This window comes from Sparus aurata, chromosome 3 (genome assembly GCF_900880675.1).
Source record: "Sparus aurata chromosome 3, fSpaAur1.1, whole genome shotgun sequence".
NCBI lineage: Eukaryota > Metazoa > Chordata > Actinopteri > Spariformes > Sparidae > Sparus > Sparus aurata.
This window is the reverse complement of record NC_044189.1, coordinates 26,844,191-26,865,986: the sequence shown is the minus strand read 5'-3', so window position 1 is coordinate 26,865,986 and position 21,796 is coordinate 26,844,191. Positions and strand designations below refer to the sequence as shown.

Here is a 21,796-nt window from a genome sequence, read left to right as displayed (position 1 = left end):
ACTTCACAACATACTTAATTAACAGCAAGTGTTCTTTGGAGTTTCAAACAGGGCAGAAAATGACTCCTAACAGCTCATGCGCCATAATCCAGCTGTTCTGAACCCAAAAGACTTCAAATTGTCACTTTTACCTCATATTCTCTTGCATTTGCTCAGGCCCAAATGGCCACACTGCAGCAAGCTCGCTGCCCTCAGATGCTGCTCATAAAGCTGAGACTTGGAGAGAGGCATGAATACGACTCATCACATATTGAAGTGCTTTTTAATTCAGCATGCTCACTCAAGCTGTTTGGAGGGCTGTCATTGTCATGGTCTTGCCTGGTTTGAACTCTGAAGAGTATTAAAACACGATTATGCAGTTTATATTTTGAAGTTATTTATTCCTCATCAGTTCAGTCAGTTGCCAGTGTATTAGGTAAACTGAGATAAATGCATTTAAGTCTGGTACAAAAGCCCTGTGATAAGCCCTTTAAGAGAGATTTTGATATGTGGCCCTTGCACCCTACAGAGAGGGATCTCTGTTAATTAGCCTACCTTTACTGATATTGATGAGGTGGACACAATAATAGAAACACCTGTAAACTGTGAAGAGATACACATTCTATCAGCATAAAGAATGTTAATATTGAATTTTTTTTTTTAAGATTAGATTTTCGGATCGCACTTAAATCAATCAATTCTAACATGCTTAATATGATTTATTTCTACAAAAGACATTATTTGGCAGCTATAATAAGTGAAGGGCATTGTTAAAGTAAGGAGAACGTTGTGGTGATTTTGGTTTCGAAATGAACACTGCAAACATTAAAACAGCATTACTTTATGCTTCGGTTTGCTTTTTGGCCACCTAAGAGCAGCGACAATATAAATTTGAATTTGCTTTGGTCTCTACCAACTCCTGAGAAATGTATCTGGCTTCTAAGCTGCTTTATGATCCACTATCTTCACCTGCTAGTCGCTAACTTTGTAAGTCTTTTTAAGCTTTTTAAAGTAAAACCAAAACATTACGCTGAAAGACACTAAAATACTCAGTTTAGCTGAGGGGAACTGCAAATGCTGGTGATACTTTTCTGCGGGTTTGCTAGGAGCAACTCCTTTCATATTACACACACTTATCAGTCATGACAGTCAAATGCTACATGAGTGATCGGGACACTTTACACCTCTCCACATATGGCTTTGGTAGAGAATTGTATCCAGCATACTGAGCTGGCAAATGCCTATTAGTAGGGGTTTCTTTGGAAAAAATAGCAAAACTTACTTTTGTCCTTGATTACTGTAGTTGTTGTCATACGATTCATATCCTTGGTCATCATAAGCTGTTCCGTAGCCGTCGTCATATTCCTGGGGGAACAGGGACAAAATGCAACCAGTCAAATGAGAAACAGCTTATAAAAATTATAATCAAACATTTTGACATTGAAGAGATGTTGATATGACAACCCGCGCAACATTATAAACCTGTTGAACTGTAGAGCAGAGAGGCTGGGAAGACAGATGGCGGATAAAAGATTCTGTGTGCTGCATTTTTCGGCTGAACTGTGACACCACTTTCCAAAATTGGTGTGTCGACTGTTTCATGGTATTCCACTGTTAAGAGTTTTTACTTTTCATCAAATGCTCGCAGGGTTGTTTTTGCTAATGATACATTGTAAGCCGTAACTTAGCACGGATATAGGTCAATTGTTTGATCTACTCCTCTTGGTATAGCAGCCCATATGTAGCACCATTAGAGTGGCAAGTGCAGCCCTGCCCTTGTGTCTGCGTCAACTGACTGACAGTGGGACGTAAAGACTCTCGCTGTGGCAACGTTTCATCACCACCTCAAAGGATGAGCCTCAACATCTGTTTGTGCTCCAGCAATCTGCCCCTTCCCCCCCTCTGCACCCCACCCAGGCCCCCGCCAAGAGGAACATCAAAGCGAACCAGTGCCGCACCCGTCCTAATTTGGGATAAATGGGACTTATGTTCCACAAAAGGCGTCGACCCCTCGCGACACATCTCTCATCCCCCACACACTTCTTGGCTAATTCCATCTGCCCCTGATTTGCATGCTTGAAATGAATGTCTGTAAGATTTAGCACCAGAAGAAAAATGCTCATCACATCCATTTTATTATTAAGGCCCTAATTCCTGATTAGAAACATGCATTTGCCAAATGACAGCATTTGAATTGACTCTTTTATCTTTAATCCACCAGAATTGAAGCTCGTGTTAAGCAACTTCTATGACTCTCCAGAAAGAGACCTGGATGTAGGGATACTTCTTGTTTCTGGGTAAAAACACCTGGCAGGTGCATTCAAGAAATCCTTTTTATATGCACAAACCTCTCCGTGGTCATCCCATTGGGTGGCTTTCAACACTTGTTTGTTATTCCTTTGTTGTTTTTATTTGAGTGGGAGGTGTGTTTTTTTTTGTGAAGGTCTTTATCAGTTCACTTTTATTTGTCTGGACGGAGCTTGAAGGGAATTTAAGTCCCTCCTGGCATTTGTAATTCTGCAGCTACAAGAGCTTTCGCAAAGTCATCAATTCCCCACGCTAATGCAAGGACTAAGTTTCGTCAACAAGTGTACTTTTGACAACATATAACCCCTTGAACGCCTTCAGAAACATTCGGCGCAGCAGTTCTCTAAAAGCAGTGGGGATATAATTAAAAGCAGTGATCAACAGGCGGATGAAACTGTTGGCTTTGATTTGCAACTTCCCATCGTAACCTTTATCTGCCTAATGAAACACAAAAGAGAAAATAATTAGGCGTGTCATTTCTGAATAGTTTTTGCTTAGGATGATTATCACAACACTGACAATACTAAAAACTATTTTAATATGTATAAGTGAAAAAGACTGTGGACCTGATTTCTGCAGAAAACTGGGTGAAGAAGGCAACCCAAAAAACAACAAGTTTGGCAATAAGAAGGGGAAAGTCAACATGAATGTTGATCCTGAGAAATATTTGTAGTTCTGCTTGGATTCCAGGAAAGCAAAGTTTGCGCATTTTGAAGTTAGCATGCTGACTAGCTATCCCCAGCCCCTCCTGTTCTAAAGCTACTCTGCTAGTGGTGAAAACCCTAACTAATATACCCCGGCCCCCGAAACTCCCAGTCTGAACTGCTAGCTGCACAGCTTACTGAGCTAACTAGCTCAGGGCAACTGCAGTTGGTAGCAATTAGAGGTAACGCTGCCCTCGATTTTGTTTTGAGTATAAATTTGATAGGTGGCCAATTCTTACATATTGCACCATTAATGGCATCAATTATACCATGAGGTGCATTTACAGGTCTTTGGCAGTAATACTACACAGAGAAAAATGTGTGGAAAAAAATGGTGATATCTCTGGTCCTGCTGTATCAAGTCCAACAGTGTTATAGGAGTGCAATGCTTTATCAGTGGGCTTCTTTTTAAAACTTCCCCTGTTTTACCCATAATGCAATTTAGCCATTGAGTTACTTCACTGGAAGTAATTTATCAAATTACATGCAGCTTAGGCTGATGCTTCCAAAAGGTTTCTTCCTAAAACCTGTAAGAAATTGGTGCAGTTACCCTTTAATGGGGATGTAACTCCTATAATATTGTGTTGCATTATACTGGATTATACAGGTGCTGTAATTACTTTTCCCATCTAAAAAATAGATACTGAAGGGATGGGTACCGGGGGCCAGTCCCGCAGTGATTCCTGATCGGACATAACCTTCACATAGATGAGATCTTGCAGCAGTTGAACAGTTAATTTGTTTTATATTCTTTATTTTCTCTTCTCCTCATACAAAGTGGACTTTTTTACTTCCACCGTGCATTTATTCCTTAGTGATGCATGACAACCCTGTTGGTGTGTCTATATCCTGTGGATTGTATTGCATTCAGGTTTAAATGCTCTGAAGACTGGGTTAAGTGTAGCAAAGCCAAGTGTGTGTGTGTGCATGTGTGTGTGTATCACATTTGTAACACTGGCCACCTATAGGGACAACATTTCATGTATTTGCAGTGATAGTCAGCAGCTTTATTTTGAGGACTGTTGTGACAGAAAAACCAGGCCACAGTGATGAATATGTATGAGATTATGCTACTAAACTTTTTAGAGACAGCCAACCCTGTGAAGTCAGAAGTCTCATCTTCTGTCTGAACATCTTGGACTTGTGTTAGGCAGTATGTTTTTTTTTGTTTGTTTTTTTAATCACAAAATTAGCTCTTCACAAGTAGTTTATTATGACAAAGGTGAAATAATAACAAGATTTACATTACATAAAACTGGCGAGCTCTTTCTTTTAAAGCAAGCGTAATTTTCTACGTATGAATTTTTAATATTTAATCATTTCAGAGTGGCGAAAACAACAACAACAATACATATTCAACGTACACTATTTCCTTAAAGCCACAACTAGAGGTCTTTGAAGCTGAGATAGCATTAACCGACAGACACCTTCTGAAGTTAGTTTGTGCATCGCTCGTGTCCTCGCATTGGAAATTGAAATAATGTGTCTGTTTTTGCCAGAAACATGTCTGGTGCTTGTCACAAAACTAAGTTCAATTTATTAAAAGTTGTCTCTATTACGCAGTGCAGGCTGGAATAAACAAGCGTGGTAATGAATATTGAATTATGAAGCAGGAGGAGAAAAGCGGAAATCATGCAGCTGTGATTGTGAAGGCAGCCCCAGTTGTCAGATACTTCGACAAACTTGTTTTCTTCCACTAATATCATACTGACAACAGATTTATCACTATATAATATAATGCTCACCATTTGCAATCATGATAATAATTAAGGTAACAAAAGCAAAAGCCCATTGTGATACATTTATCTCACAACTCCACAAAGTTATCCCAGAAAAGAACATAATAACATAATACATCTATGAACTCCTGCAAGATCCATAACTTATAATACAGGAAATGCTTTATACCAACCCAAAAACTAAGCCTTTTAAATAATGTAGACATCATGTTTTGCAATATAAATTTAAACTTTCTGTTCACTGTCTGAAAGTAAATCAACACAGTCGGTTAGAAGCTTCTACCCTCGCAGAAGAATAAATGGAAGGGGAAGTTGTGAACATCCAAAATTAACTAGTCTGGGATGCAGTTACATAACTTGATGTGAAAAACAGTCAGACATCAGATTGCCTTCAGGCCTCAGTATTCAGTGGTTAAAGACACTGAGCAGCAATGTCATGAAATGCTGCCAGGAACATACTGAAAAGGTGGGACTAATTAAAAATAATGAGCTGCGTGGGCTGTACCGATCACATTAGCCAGTGATATCATTAACTTTTATCACAGTTTATTACAACATTATTTCAGATCAGTGGTAAACATTTTAGTTCAACATTGAGACCCAGCACCCACCTTAAACACAAGGACAAGGCGATCTTACGGATCTTATGGAATGTTCACTTTATTTGTTTCTAACTTAATGAATTTCAGCTTTTCCTGGAATTGTTTAGTGGATATACAATGATATTCATTTGAATACTTATTGTCATCAAAAGGTCTATATAATAAATGATAGCTCTGGTAACTCTCTGACTTTATAACATGTTATGGCACATTTAATATCACCTACTTAACGGTTATGCTGTTTGAGAGAGGGGGTTTTGAAAAATTTTGTTAAATAGACAGCATTTATTTTGAGATTGTATCCAAAGAACTTGACAGGCCCTCAATGGCACCCCAGCTGGACAGCCACCATCACAATTACATTCTGATTCTGTGAGAAACACTGACAATATTATACATCTTATCCCTCAAGATCATCTGGTGCAACTGGGGTTCATTAGATGATGTCACAGCAGAAAAACATGTGAAAAAATGTTATTTTTGCCAATGCCTGCTCTGTATTCAAAAGGGAGCAATTATGCCTCATTACACGTCACAGTACTATATTGTTGGACAAAACAACCAACAATATGAAGGTGTTGCCAGGAGAACCCCCGTGGTTTTCATTTTCATCCCCTCAGTCAGCCACAGACATTACAGTAAATCCTGCATGAAAACTTGAAAGTTTGGCCTGAGGGAGGTGCTACTGCAGACAGAGATCATCGGCTGAAAGAAATGCAAAAGGTTCATACTCTGAGGAACATGTGATTTCATGATGTTTTGATATTTCTGGTTGACAAACTGGTGGCAAAGAGGAGTTTGTATGGTCGGGAAAATATTGAAGTTTTTCCTCTGGGGACAATAAATATCCACCTTTAAATTAGATAGAAGTTAGATTTCTAGGTAGCAACGTGAAAAGATGCACGAAAGAAAAAAAAAAGCTCTTGGTACACTTAAAACCAATTTCATTTTCAGTAACTGTTGAAATATCTGGACAGTGGCTGTCTGTGTGTGACAAAGACCAGCTGACATTACCATTGTTTTAGGCCCACGAGCAGGGCAAAAATAAAACATGCGCAAACCATACAAGACATTACATGTGTTAAACACACTGGAAGTCATTTCTGAACTAAACCACTCTGCATCAACTCTTCACTACACTACAAACACAACCTATTGTTTCTTTTCGTACACGGAGCCTCACCATCCACCCTTTTAGCAGAACAGGGACTAGGCATCCTGATTAGTTTTCAGCGCAAGCCATGTGCTATAATTGTGAACTGAGTTCTCCACTCGTCTCAATGGCAACTCTATCTAGGCGCTGTCCACTCACTACGGACAACAGTGCCTGGTATTAAGGACCACATTAAACTTTAACAATGGCATGTTATTGCCATTTATTAGAGCAGCTACTCCATAATTGAGTTACAAGAGGGCTGAGAGGAGAAACATGCTTGGCTTATAAATCACACTGGCACATTTAAAATAATCCTTTTCTTTGGTGTCTGACACATTGAAAAACAACTTTAAAACTGAAAGCTGACTGTGATGATGGTGTGTTTGAAGCCAGTATAATACAGTATCTGATGGGTCTGTATTGATATACCATTTGGGCAAAATATCTTGGAGAGCACAATAGCGCGACGATACTGCAACAGCACTGTGTTTCCAACACTAAACAGGATTAGTGTGACAGTGAGAGGATGGAGGGGGGAGTATAGACAGACAGAGGAGAGAGAGAGCAGCCCCTAAGTGAGTCTTTCATTTGTATGCCAGTGGATGGCTGAGAGGCGTGTTGTTAAAAGATAAGGACTGGCCTCTGAGGCCACTGAAGACTAACAGAGGGCCTGGCACTGCATGTTACAACAGCGGTATCACAGCCGCTCCACTGTGCTCTACAATACCACTGTAACAGATAGGATGCTACTGACACCCAGAGCAGGCTTCTCAGGCCAGGATTTGTCCTCTGCACACAGTGCTAAATCCAAATGAGCTTGACAACACACCGTCTTCACATTCTGAACTTCGTTGAGAACTGCACATGCTGCATGGCCTGCGCTAAAACTGGAAAGGTGTCACAAATACAAGCAACAAAGGGAGAAAATTAAGCAAATCAAGATGAGAAGAAGAGGCCTCGTTCCTCCCAGACGACTTTAGTACAAGACCATCTGCTCAAAGATAAATGTTGCGCCTCCACACAGCTGTGTCACACACTGCTCTTAACTCCTTAACAATAAAAGAGAAATAACACCTCATGATATTGCTCAAAGAAAACAAATCATCCAGTATTTGCACCCCTCGGTCATCTGTCTTGGTCTCAAAATTTGTCGAAGCTGTGCGTCATTTATTCTGCTCTTCCTGCCAGCATATTTCAGAAAGCTGAACAGGCTGGAATTTGCTGAAAGTTTTTCCGCTGCAGGGGTAGAAATGCTACTCAAGCTATCAGATTGAGGATGCCAAAAAGTTGGCTCATGTATCAAGTTGAAACATCACTACCCTGTGCTGCGCTTGACAAATGTCTTAGCTTTCCATACTGTTATTTTACCACCTTTTGGTTTTGATCCAAGTTTCAAATAAAGCTACACATCTGCCACGTATTATCAGGGGAATTCATGTCATTAATAAATTAGCCCCGCAGGAACACATCTGCACTGGAAAATTAAATTCTGCATCACTGCTGCAACTAGCTGTACTCGACTGTACTTGCTCATCCTGTGCAGACTCGTAGGGGGGCTGGAACCTATCCAGTCCTATCCTACTTGATCAAGAGGCAGGGTACATCCAGGACAGACTGCCAGTCTATCACATAATATACAGTATAACAATATTATACCCTTATCATGATGTGGGTCTACATATTGTCTTAGATCCTGATATTGTTATGATGTGATCTGGCATTTTGTATTTTCTTGGTTTTAAAGGCTGCATTACAGTAAAGTGATGTCATTTTCTGAACTTACTTCTGACTATTTTTAACCCTTGCCTACCAATTTAGTCATTATAGCCACATTACTGATGAAAGTATCGGAATCAGAATCAGAAATATTTTATTGATCCTGATTGAAAGCCATTCAAGTCCCAGAAATATGCAGAATAAAAATAAAAATAAAAATAAATACTAATAATGATAATAATAAAAGAATAATAAAAACTATATATAAGCAAGAATAACAAAAACAGAACAAATATACACGAAATGTACATTCTACTAGAATTTATCCTAATATACAGGGTAATAAATAATGCTACGGTTGAAAGTTTATGGGTTACTGCACATTGTTTGTCTTAATTATTGCACATTAGCGAGAAACAAAGTGTCAGGAGTCCTTCTTTTGTCTCAGAGTGTCTGACACGCAGAACGAGGAGTTCAAGTAACAGTATCAATAGTCATCCCTACAAAATCGATATCAAGGTATTTGGTCAAAAATATTGTGAAATCGCTTTTTGCTTTATTGTCTCATCAGTACGCCCAACCTGTAGTTATTTGTACCATGGGTTATGTTGTGAGGCAGATGTAAAGGGAATAACCAAATATGGGATTTCAAAATATTGTTCAATGATGTCTTCAGTGTTTAAGATCTTTTTAAAATGAAAAGCAAACAAGCGGGTAGTCTACGGCCATGCCAGTGGCTCTGTGAGCTAAATGCTAACGTCAGCATGTTAATGTGCTAACTATGACAATGTTACCCCGCCAGTGCTGGGCAGTTATAATATTAAGCATGTTAGTATGCTAATGTGTGCTAATTAGCATGACACACAAGGTGGAACTGAGGATGATGGGAATGTCATTACTTCTTCAAGTTAATGAAGTTAATTCACAAAGACTTTTATCTTAATGTTAGGAGTACTCCTAAATCGCACTAAAAGATTTTTTGTGTAGGAGTCGTTTCTTAAAAGTAATTCACAAAGCCGCTGAGACCTACTTTTAGTTATGAAAACAGTGAACTCATAAACTAGAAGTAACTCTCTGTTGCTATGGATGACGTCATTTTATAAGGACGCACTTAGAAGCGGTGACAACGGTGATTGGTTGTTGAGTGACAGGGCAGCCCATTGAAAAGTCATTTAGGCTACGCAATGCATGAAGTGAAAATAAGGAAGTTGCCTACAAGCCCATGACAAAGCCTATGAAAAGATATTGGATAAAGAAATGTATTTATGACGAGAATTAAGTAATAATTGCGGAGGTCGTCTGTGATCTTAATCCCGTACGAATCTGCCATGTCCGTAATTTGTAAAGTAAAAGTTCCACCGCAAATTACCTACCATATGTCGCCAAACACAGAGGTCATGTGATAATATTAGTCCCGTGCGAATCGGCATCTCTGTGATTTGGGGTCGTTTTTTGTTTTTCTTAAGGTTTTTTGTGTTTTCCACACCTTTTTTCTGCCTTTTTCCCGGTCGAGAATTATGAAGGCTGCGTTGGGAATTATGAATGAATATTTTGACAGCATTTTGGGTGCAAATTCAGGAGGCTCATCAGAAGAGCGAAATCTCGAAAGATGATTTGATGGATTACATGAATGGCAGCATGCGGTAAGGAACATTTTTCCATCTTTCAACAGGCTCACCAGTTATTATATTAAAAATATCCATATCTAACCGTTGTGCTGCTCCAGTAAGGGCTCCGGTGCGATCGACCCGGGGATAATGTCAGTAAATTCTAGTTAAAACACAGACTTTGCTTATCCTGTGCGAATGCGCCGCGCGAAACACAGACATGGTGGGATAATTTATAAATCACTTGAGGTCCCAAGGTAAAACTAGTCCCGTGCAAAGAGCTGCATTTTCCCCGTAGCCAAACATTTTAACTCTGGCGTTATTGGATTGTTTCGGTTGGTTGGGGACGTTATTGCGTCCCTCACCAACTCAACTACAACTTCAATCCCTTCGCGGTCCATCCAATATCGTTTTAATAATTCCCTGTCATTTAGCTTCTCCAAAACATTCGGCTGTGACCAGGTCTTAGCGAGTTAGGAGTCCTCTGGACTACTTCTAAGGTCTCCCAGACTTAGGTGCTACTTTTAGGCTTAAAATGTTTTGTAGATAACTCTTATTTTCAAAAATTAGGAGTCCTAAAGTTACGACTGACACGCCCATTATTTTTAGGAGTTGCTCCTAAATTTGCCTGTTAGGAGCTACTTTTAGCCTTAAGATTCTTTGTGAATACGGGCCCAGAAGTTCTAGCTAAGTGAAAATATGACCAGCTGGGGGCACTACAGTCACTAAAGTGATCTGGATTCATCCTCTGGACACCAAGAATGTCTGTACTAAATGCCATGGCAATTATTCCAGTAATTGTTGAGATCTTTCAGTCGAATAGTGGTGTCACATTCTGTCACATTCTATCATGGACTAACTTCAATCAATCAGATCAACAGTAGAAGAGCACCACCACTAGCAGAGCCCATTAGAAAGTCAAACTTTTACCAAAGCCAGTCAAGAGAAGAGCAATAACAGGCATAATTAGCAGAGACTTGACGTGCAGTTCTTTGCTCTTCTTTCACTGAAATATACTTTCCAGTTCTGATAAAGAATGCCATAGCATCTATGCTAACCTCTTGAAGAGCCCCCATTGTTGTTTTCTAGCAAACAGCCGCTTCTCTCACTCACACCTCAACCGAGCTGCCAGTTGTTCTTCATATGATACTGCTCAATCTGAGCCACAGTTGGGTTTGGTCACAAAAGCTTGAAGCCTGGCAAGATGGATTTGAGAGATCACATGATCATAAACGCATCTAATGCCATCTTTAAAGCTATGCTGCTAGAAAACCGAAGAAGAAAAATAACTTGTGCTGCTAAAGGCAAATTAAAGCATTGATATATTAATAGGGAATGACTGATATGTCTAACTCAAAGTGTAAATTACAGATGGTGCACACTTGCAAGACATAAAAAATAAATTAATTTTCTCTGCAATTATTACAAATCACAGGTTTTGCCTCATATGAATAGGTTTCAATCTTGTCTTCATGACTGGTCTTGCCTGCCACACCAGTTGGATGCAGCTTCTTTATTACTGAATCTGAAATATTTTCCCAACCATTACACCCAATTTAGATTAAAACGGCTACAAGGACAGCGCAGCAGAGAACACGATTCAATTAACAATGCTTGGCTCTCAACAGGGCTGGACAGGCTGAGAAGAGCCTGAGGGGGATGAGTATTTTTAATGCCACAACAGTCAGCGAGGACCCACAGTGCTCCGAGTGGATTACTGTATCTGGAGGATTTAACATAAACAATACCAGCCCACATGCATTGCACATTTGTCTTCTCACCCAAAGGACAAAAGTTTTTATGCAAACAGAAACAAAGACAGCTACACTCACATCTAGCTCTTGATATAACGCGCAAGTGAAGGTCTGCTACTTTGATTAGCACCCCGGGATTTCATACTGGCAGCGTCGAAGCAACACAAAAAAGATCACATGCAGCCCCTGTTATGAAACGAGAATTACATCACGTTTAATTCTTCTCCAATTGGATTAGCAGCAGGTAAGACAGAGATCTCAAAGCACCTAATGAATTACATGAAATGAGATTTGGCTGCAATCATAGTAACCATTCAAGACTGATGGTGCTGCCAAGACTGGATCACGGGATAATGACATTTATGTGATTGTGTTTTCTAACAATTGGATTCAGAATAATTTAATACTGATACAAATAGAAGCTTTAACAGGCACAGATTATGTAAACCAAAAACCATGCAAACAAAGATGCTATATAGCCATGTGTCATCATGACAAAATCACCTCGAGATCTGGCACTGTTTGTCTTAACAAGAGAGGGGAAGAAAACGCCTCTAGCTGAACAAATGTTTTGGCCCGTGGCAATGCGGCTAAGCAAAAAGGGAATGAATGTTAAGTAGTGATAAATGAAGGCAACAAATGTGAACAAGAAGCATCCCTTTGTCATTTCATTGATGAATACAAGAGCCTATTTGTCAGCGCCTCGATGGAGAACACTTGTTGTGGGATGGTGATCTATTCAGATAATACAGAGTCAAACTCATTCAGCCTCTAATTTGCAGCGATGTGGGTAGATTTATCATCTGGCAGATGTTGGGGGTCTTTTTTTCTCCACCCAGAAACACAGGTGCAGGTGTTGGGGGATGCAGTTTACAACTGTGACAATGATGGGAAACAGCTGGTCCAAGAGTCATTCTCTACGACCTCCGCACATTTGAATCGCAACCTCTGAATAAACCTGTCAGATGTGGTTAGGTATGGGCTGCTGGGGCAATTTTCCAACGCGGGCCACCTCCTCTCCCCTTCTATCTGCTAAATATGCAATGTTGATGCCCGAGTCTCTGGGGAACTTGCCTTGACAGTGCAGCAGGAGACTCTCTTGGCAAACGCACAAAGGCTCTGACTCTAAGCCTAATATATTCATCTCTGCTAGCTGTTGATATTACAGCCAGGTTCCCATAAGACTAGCGTGCAGGTAAGCTATAAGACCAAATCACAATAATGACTACATTAATAAATCTCCTTGCTTTATGCTGACACTTCAAGTAGCAAGACAAAAAACGGAACATGGTGGACTGGTCAGGGCTGCCTGCTTGTTCGAATTCAAGTCATTACTCACTGTAAGCAGCTACACATACAATGGTATATAGTCATTTAAAAAGTTACCTTACAAGACTTTCGTTCCCAGGAAAAAGTCCTAATTCTACAGAGAAGGAAGTCTTTTAAGTTAACAACATGAAACATGGGGGGGGGGGGGGGGGGGGGGGGTTTGCAAAATACTGATGTATAAAGAGACGAATGTTACCGGATTACATTGAAACAGAGGAAGTGTAAAAATGTGGTGATTCTCAAGCAAGGTACACAGTTATAAAAAGCATCTTTTTACTATGATTTATAAGGAAGCTGATACACAACGGGCATCCAAGTAATAACAATATCATCCAAAAATGTAAGTTACATACGTGTTCGATGTTTGTGTGATTATATTGTATTAATTCATGGCTCCAAGAAGAAGGATGATGTTTGACAAATTGCAGCAATCAGGACAAAGGGTTTCTTACGTGCCTCCCTGAGCTGTGTGTTTGAGCCACTGATGCTTCAAAAGCTGACTGAGTTGGTTATTTCAGTTATTTTTAGGATACCAGAATGCACCTGTCCCTTTCAGCTTCTCGTTTTTAAGTAATTCATCCTCAAACATGGATGGATAGTACAAGGACACTACCAATGTTACATTTGTAAAATCAGATTTCTCTACACATACTACTCAGTCTGTGAGAGCAAATGTATAACGTCTTCTGTGGTGCTAAAGTCTGAGCATATAACCCTGATGATGTCATCATTCTTCAAGAGAAAATAATTTGCTGCTGCCTATGTTGCAAAGTAGGGGTGGGTAGGTTTACCAAGCAGGCCGAGTCTAATGACAGACTCCATTCAGACGCATTATGGAATATGTAGATTTAAGGATTGTGTGAACATAATCCGTATTAGGGGCTAAAAGTAAGGATGTGTCAGCTTACACTTCCATTTCAACTGTATGCCATTTTCTTCTATTACTTTATGGAAATGGAATAGTGAATTACTGGTCTACAACTATGGTGACATTTTGGATGCTTCCAAACTCTAATCTTTAAATGAAGAGGGACAATGGAGTTGCACTCAACAGCTGCTTCCACCATTCATCAGTCCGCTGAACACTTTTTTAATGCATCTGAATATCGTGTAGTCTTTGAGAATGCCAGCAAATAGTGAAAAATTGCACACGTTTCAATGGCCCAAAACATGGTGATTAGCTTGTTTTCTTCCTGAATCCAAATATTCAATTCACAGTGATGTAAAAGAAAAGAAACACATTTTTACATATGAGAAGCTAAAAAGAGCTGAATGTTTGCTATTTATAATTGATAAATTCCTTAAATTACTAAGAAATCCCTTAAACGAATTAACTGAATTCACTGTAGAACCAGTCGTGTCAGTGACACCAATATGCATATTTCATCATGTGGTCTCTCAAGTGGAGTTTAAATATACTCACATATTCGCCATATGTGTCCTGAACTATGGGAGGAGCCTGCCGGTATCCGGAGGTTGGAGGGGCGCCTCTGGCTCTCTGAACCCCCCTCCCTCTGGAAGATGGAGCCCGGCTGGGTGGGGCTCCTCTGGGTGCTGCTCCTCGGGGCACCGCTGCATGCAGGGGAGGAACTCCACCTCGGGTCCTGAGACAAGACACAAACATCCACCAAGGTTCAGATGAAAGAAACTCATTTTTATTTAATACATACACACACACAAACACACACACACACACACACACACACAGACACACACACGTATTCTTCAGAGGAACTGGTGCATTAAAATAGATACTATTACAAACACAGTATTATGGCTGCCCGACAAATCAAATTTTCATCGTTATTGCGATATGACCATGTGCCATAAACACATCGCAAAAGACGGCCTGACACGCAATGAAAACGAAAAATCATTATGTTTACATGCGCCATGCACGCACTGTGAGCATACCAAAATTCAGACGGAGCCCTGGATACAAGGGCCAATCAGATGAAGCCCCAGCTAGCCATTAGCTACCCTGACAAAATTAATCGGCAACAATTCGGTGGTGATTCCCAGGTTATGATGGCTGAGGGAGTAGAGAAATGCAATGAAAATGTGGCCGACGAAGACCTTGTGGTGAAAATAAACAGCACTGAGTGTGTGCTGATTGTGTGAGTATGTATGTATGTATCCAGGAAATAGTATGATGAAGAAGTGTGCACCCTTGATCACGCTACTAAGCAGTTAAGGGAATGAATTAGGGGATGTTTTTAACTCCGACGTGAATGGGTCAGAGAGCTGTGTCGGGCGGGTGTGTGTGTGTGTGTGTGAGACGAAGAGCCGCGTGTCGGACGTGTGTGTGTGTGTGTGTGCTGCTTGCAGCCAGCGACACCACGGAGCAATATGCCGTGTGTGTGCATATGCGCTGTCCACAATTAGTGACGGAGCTGCTCTGTCACACTGCTATATGGACTTATTTTGGATTAGGAGAGACGACGTGTTACAAACACAGGTACCACCTGCAATACAACCATGAAGACCTACACGAACAATTCAGAACTAACGTTAGCCCTTATTAACTGTATAGTTAATAATATGCAAACTCCAATATTTGTTTATTTATCGCAACATTGAACAGTGTTATCGCACATGGCAGATTTTCCTCATATCGTGCAGGATAGTATTATCTATCACCAGTATGAGATGTACACTGCATTCCAGATCTTCATGACGAGATGCTGTCATTTATTATGTTTGGAGTCGAGCTGCCTCTTCTACTTCCACTCCAGTTAATGATTTCCTACATCGGCCAAAAATCACTCGGTACAACCGGAGCGATGAATCTGATGCATTCAGCGTCAGGTTATATGTGTAGGTGGAGACAGAGGAACAGCGAGGGTGGAGGGCAAGTTCCTCCAGTCGAGAAAAAGTGAGTCATGTCCATTACTCAAAACACAGCATGTCTTGTGGCTGAATTGCTTTCCTTTCTATTAGGAAAAGCACAGATGAAAAAAATAAATAAATAAATGAAAAAAAAAAAAAAAACACACGATATGTCTGCCTGTTCTGTGATGGATGCTTGTTTGTGCATTTGACAATTTTTAGACAGTCAGTCAGTGCGTTTACATGCACAGCTTAGTCAGATTACAGCCATAGTTCGACTATGCTACTCAATCGGACAACTGCAATTATCCGAGTATACATGCCGGTGAGAAAAACTAATTACTGGCCAAAAGAATGTCATACCCCGGTACGCTAGGTGGCGCTGTGCCCATTTCAACTAGTGTTAACGGCGCACCTCCGGCTGACCTCTTTACGTCACCAGCTGCATTGGCATTCAAGAAAGATGGCGTATGAAGAGCGAGACGAAGCTACATCTTTGTACACTTCGTATATGGTGTACATGATAATTACACACAGTAGGTGCACAATGGCGCTCTTTCTTGCGGTGATTTCAGAGGAAAGACGCCGCCGCCGCCGTCCGTCTACTTCCGGCTCACGGCCCCGGGGAAAAATCTCGCGCCTGCGCAGAATGCAAAATCCGATCCGATCCGCTGGAAACGTATACATGCAGGAGTAATGCGACTTTCAATCGAATAATCTACGTGGTGTAATTCGACTATGAGAAATCCGATCCGGTCCGATTTTAGTCAGACAAAGGTGTATACATGCATCTTAAAAATCCGCACATAGTCAGACTAACGCAGTAATTCGGTTTTCTTGAGTGTCATGTAAACGCACTGAGTGTTTAAAAAAAAAGCTTTGGACTCTGAAGAAGTGGAGGAAACAAAAACGATTTTTAACATCAACGTTTTAGATACAACACAGTGCAAGTTTTGGGGTTTAACTTTTATAATTAGGTGCACAGTCCCAACTGCCATGAAGCTTTCCTGCGAAAAAAAAGCTATTGTGAGATACTGATCTATAGAGTCAACTGGATAAATTAGCACAGAGCCAAGAGTGTAACCGGTACAGTAATCAAGATGGAGGAAAAGTCAAGCTGCTCTGTTGGATATCAAAGGCGGCCTGACCTTGTGGTTTGGTAATATGTTGTTTGAGCTTTCTGCACCGACTGAACCTTCTTTCAAAAGCAGTTAACTGATTTGAAGCAGTAGCAGAAAAACCACCAAGGTTGCTCTCCGGGTCATTTTCTTTCAGTGCATTCATTTTAGCTGTGCAGCACACTGGTGAAACATCTCAGATCTGGGGCAAAGGGAAGAAAAAGAGAAATCTCTCTAATTTCCTGACTAACGGGGACAGCAGAGGATGTTTACTTGATAGAAATTAGACCGCCCTCAAGCGGAGAAAGAAGCAGTTCTGTACCGAGAGTCGATTCCCTTTTAAGAGCAAGCGGCAGCTCCAGTCGAAGTCAAGGCGAAGAGGAATGTTTGACGGCTACGAGGTCTGCATCCATAGCACTGGTATGCATCAAAAGTAACACATGACATGTGAGTGTGAACATGTAGAAAACCGCGTGCGACTTCCTGTCAAGAGGCCTCCAGGACTTCTGTTATCATTCTCACATTGGGCACGGTAAATTCAAATCACAGGGTGTTTTAAAACACAGCCAATTATATTCTGACTGAGAGCAATACATACACCTCTTTTCTGTGACCTTGTTTATCTCGAAATCTGATGAAAGAAGTGTGTTTTCTTTTATGAACACAAAAGGAGAACAAACAGCACTGTTTGCGTTTTGTTGTTTTCATTTCCCCGTGCGTTGATGCAGGGAGTGTTAAAGTCGTCTAATGGCCATGAGTATTTTTATTTGTAGTCTTGTGAGGTCTCAGAGGAGCTGGAATTAGCGTGGGTTCACAGGGATAGTAGAGAGGAAAAGCATCTACTGGAAACCATTTGCATATAAAGGCTTTTATGCAAATGTGGCTTTGCTTTGCTAATGTTTATGGACACTAGACATTGCATCACTGTGTACTACTTCACAGTATTTACTATCAGTCCTGTTTTTCTATTAAAGTTTCTTGCTCGAATAATGGCCAGTCTGACCCGTGTTGGGTAAAATATGGCAGCATGACATGGAACAAACACCAACATTCACCAAATGTACACAATAAGTGTAGACTGACTGCAGATGACCAGTGTAAATAAAATCCAAGTTAGAATCCTTACCATTTACTAGATATCAAATAGCTTTTGATACCACTTATTTATGGCCAGCGTTACTAACAGCTGCGACAGCGTGGCTGCTGTTGTTTTCACCTTGTGAGTCTGTGTGCAGAGCGCAGCTCAGGTCGCACCTTTCTGTCCGAACGTGACCAAATCCAAGAGAGGAGTAAACGAGCCCGACCCGAACTCAACAGGCATTTTGTTTTTTTTACATCCGAACCTGACTGGAGTCTGACACACTAAATATAAGCTGTCATTTTTGTTACCCTGTCACGCAGTTGTTACCAAGGTTACAGCTTGCCCGTTTACCCTGATTACAGACCTGTACAGTGTAGATGGCAGTGAAAAGGAATTGTTCATATGTCATGTCAATTGATGTGACCGAATTCCTCTCATACCCGGTTACATGTCTCCATTTTTGTCTGAACCCGGCCTTATGGATTCAGGTCGGGTATCCCTTCTATAGTGGAAAAGTATTTGAGCTGTGTACAGCATGAAATCAGACAGAGGTTGCTAATGGCATGGTGAAAAAGACCGATTATCGACATGTTTATTATATAGGATTATATGATATGTATGCTTACTGAGACGATGCATTTGTTTGGCTCCTCTGTGAAGAGAAACACAATTTGATCTTCGGCTTCAAGACGGGGACTACGCCGTAAGACGCCAGCTCTATAGAGCTATTTTGCTGTTGGTCTTTGTCCACATGTACATAGGTTTGTGGACTTTGAAATGTCTCCTTACTTTCCCTCTGCATTAGGCTAAACAGATGATGACTGAAATCTTAATTTTTGGGTGAACTTATCTTTAACTTTAAGCTTTGTCTAAAAGCAAGTTTACTGTAGCATCTGATATCGGATTGTCTGTTTCCTGAACGTAAAAGAAAGGTTGATCAAGAGGACAGAGAGCTTCAAGAAAGATACACAATTAATTCAATTTAGAGTGAAAACTTCTGGTCTCATCTACAACTACCGTTTTCCAGGAATACAACGTTAAAAAGGGTTATCACCACTGGTGTAGTCCAGGGTATACGCGAGTATACAGCGTCTACCCGCTTATTTTTCAGTCGGCATTGCGTATACCCACTTCTAAATCCCCCCGATGCGCACTTTCCTAAGGTATTAAACCGTTTGCTCGCCCTCGCGGTGTATGAGCCAACTGAAAAGGAGCGCACCTCAGTACGCTGAGTAGCTCCCCCATACATGAAAACCCACTGGTCAAGTTAGATTGATTGACAGCCATCAAGCCAATCACAGCCATTTGACCAAACCCACTAGTCCCAGCCGCCCAGGAAAGTAAGACAGCACACAGCGAACGGAGCGGAGGTATGAAATGGTTATTTAACTAGTTAATAATGTAGAATTCTGTCAGTAAATAACTAAACTAATCTTGCTTTGTGGCATGTCAGCTAATATTAAGTAAGCCAGGTGGCAAACAAAGTTAATGCAAGCCAGGTAAAGTTAATGGTAACTGACAGATTTCTAGAGACATCCACTGATTTTGATATTATTCATCATGATCATTATTCTTTTTGTTAGGAATGCCAAAAAGGAAGAGGCAGCATAAGATTGACTTATTTTTCAAGTCAAGTTGTCATGTAAGTGGAGTTATGTGGCAGGAGGGAAACAGAAAGCTAGCTTTCAATCCTTAAATGCACTAATTTAATGTTATGGTAGTGCATATTCTTGCATTAGTGCCATGTAGGTGTTCATTTACGTAAATCAAAGCTATTTATTGGGGCTTAAAACCTTATTTTCAATGAAGAAAATCCCCTACATCAACTCATCCCTGCTACTGCTCTCAGAAACCAGAAAAGAATAGAAATGAAGACAATCAAATGCAATCAAACTATTAAAATATTAAATAATAAGAGGAATACATAATATGGAGTACAATAAAGGCTATGAAAGATTAGTTAAAACAGATTAGAACAACAACATGTATGTAAAATAATTAATACAAAGCAGATAAAAGAACAACAAAAGAAAGGAATGTTTCCTAATCAAAACCAAGGCTGTAGAGGTTTGTTCTAAGTTTACATCAAATATTTCAACACTTCCATGTTCAGGAATATTAACATTGAGTTCTTTATGTAGGATGTTTATGAGGAAGGGAAGTCCAGGAGTCAGGACAAAGAAGAGCTAAGGAATAAGGAATATTTCAAAATGCATAGTTGTCTCTCACTAGTCTGTGGGCCAGTATTGGTTTAGTAATGTCATAATCCTTCCTCCCTGAGATCAAGCAGCAGAGATTATGTGACAATGAGCAAATACTACTGACGGATTTTTGGGTAAAATAAAAACAGTAGTCTTACATGTCACTGTTTCTAAAACAGGGCATTTTTCTTGGCTGCGTTAAAAAAGGCTAAAGCAAAAATTGAGAGTATACCAACTTCTCCAGGGACCACTTCACCACTGGTAATCACTAAACTCGGCGAGCAGTATGATAGTAGGGAAGAGAGAAAGATGAGGTGCTCAAAGATCTTGGTTCAAATTTACTGAGAGATGAACCTTACCAGTGGCTCCTAGTTCATTTCAGTCTGGGACGCATGGTCTACATGGTTTCCTATGTTAACAAAGACTTGAAACCATAGACTGCGTAATGTATTTTGAAACCACATTTCAATTTGTCTTTCTGGGGATGGTTTGCCAATGCTGTTTTGGATTTCAGTGATTGAAAGTAGAAAGTTAACTTCGATCAATTTTCGATTTAATTGAAATCGTGACACCTCTAGGCTACATGTAATAGGGTAATAGGCAAGGAGTAAAATATATGAATGGACAGAAGCCAAGGGGTGTGCTGGGAAGGAGTGATCAATGTAAGGAGAGGGGAGAAAGAGTCAAATTGTTCCTCTGATTGAACCTTCTTTAAGCTTTATTGACAGCTCCCTCCAGAGAAAGCTGGACTCACCAGCATTAGATGTGTTGCATCTGTTTCTCCAGGTTTTCTTTGGTGCACAGAAAACAGCCAGGCCAGTTTAGTAAATAAGCAGCCGTATGCAAAGTTGCACGGTTCAACTTTGAAAAGGTAACAACACTGCTCTGGTTTTGTAGTTTTATGCCAGTCATCTACGGTCTGTGCCTCTCCTTTGTAGTTCCTGCTGAGGTCTGCACACAGTCAGCATAGTTAGAAGTATCACGGCTCATTTTTCTGCCTTCAGAAGGAGCTTTTTGCTGTCATTCATTTGTGGAGAATATGAGAAACAACTTCCACTGAGACAGATAACCCATCACATAAAACAGGAAGCCTTTGTTTGGCTTGCTCTAAGTTTAATTTCAGCCTGTCCCACTGGTATAATTTTATATCAGTGTGTGCCCGTACATTATGATACACTCTGCTTCCTGTCAGTCAGCTAACAGGAACACATCTTAAATGACAAAATAGAATGTTTGGCAAGGCCTTCCAAAATGAACTACTGCATTTGGCTGTTTTATGGTCTGCAGCTAGGGGTACTGTCAAGTTTTAGACAGACACAACTAATTGGTAAGGTTTATGGCAAGATTGTGGACATAGTTAAAATAAACTAGCATTGTCTGCTGACAGGTGAGGGGACACAAATGGCAGTCTCCATTGTCAACGTCAGACACTTTGTACATCCAAACATGCAACCACCTGTCAAAGAGGTTATGCCGTGCTGTAACGTCACTCTACTGTCCCCTGTACTTCAGCGAGAAGACAGGCTTTAGATGCATGAACACATAACTCAGGAAAATGTGATCATTAAAGGGTATCACCACCAATTTTACACAATAAAATATTTTTACAGGTCTTGTGTAGTACTAGTGTATATGGGAAAAAAGTATTACAAAGACTTCAGAGGAAGCTGTATG

The 21,796-nt window shown here is 40.4% G+C and overlaps 1 protein-coding gene across 2 annotated transcripts in view; it reads right to left on the bottom strand.

Moving 5' to 3' along the window:
- The window catches only part of khdrbs3 (KH domain containing, RNA binding, signal transduction associated 3), a 122,241-nt gene that overhangs the window by 23,063 nt on the left and 77,382 nt on the right, over window positions 1–21,796 (bottom strand). For both annotated transcript variants that reach the window (XR_003983666.1, XM_030413079.1), the window contains exons 6-7: window positions 14,317–14,497; window positions 1,262–1,344 (exon numbers count right to left, since the gene is read on the bottom strand). Coding sequence is in view for 1 of the 2 variants with exons in the window: in XM_030413079.1 (XP_030268939.1) it covers window positions 1,262–1,344; window positions 14,317–14,497 (264 nt within the window). In the remaining variant the exon portion in view is untranslated. The remainder of the gene's footprint in view (window positions 1–1,261; window positions 1,345–14,316; window positions 14,498–21,796) is intronic.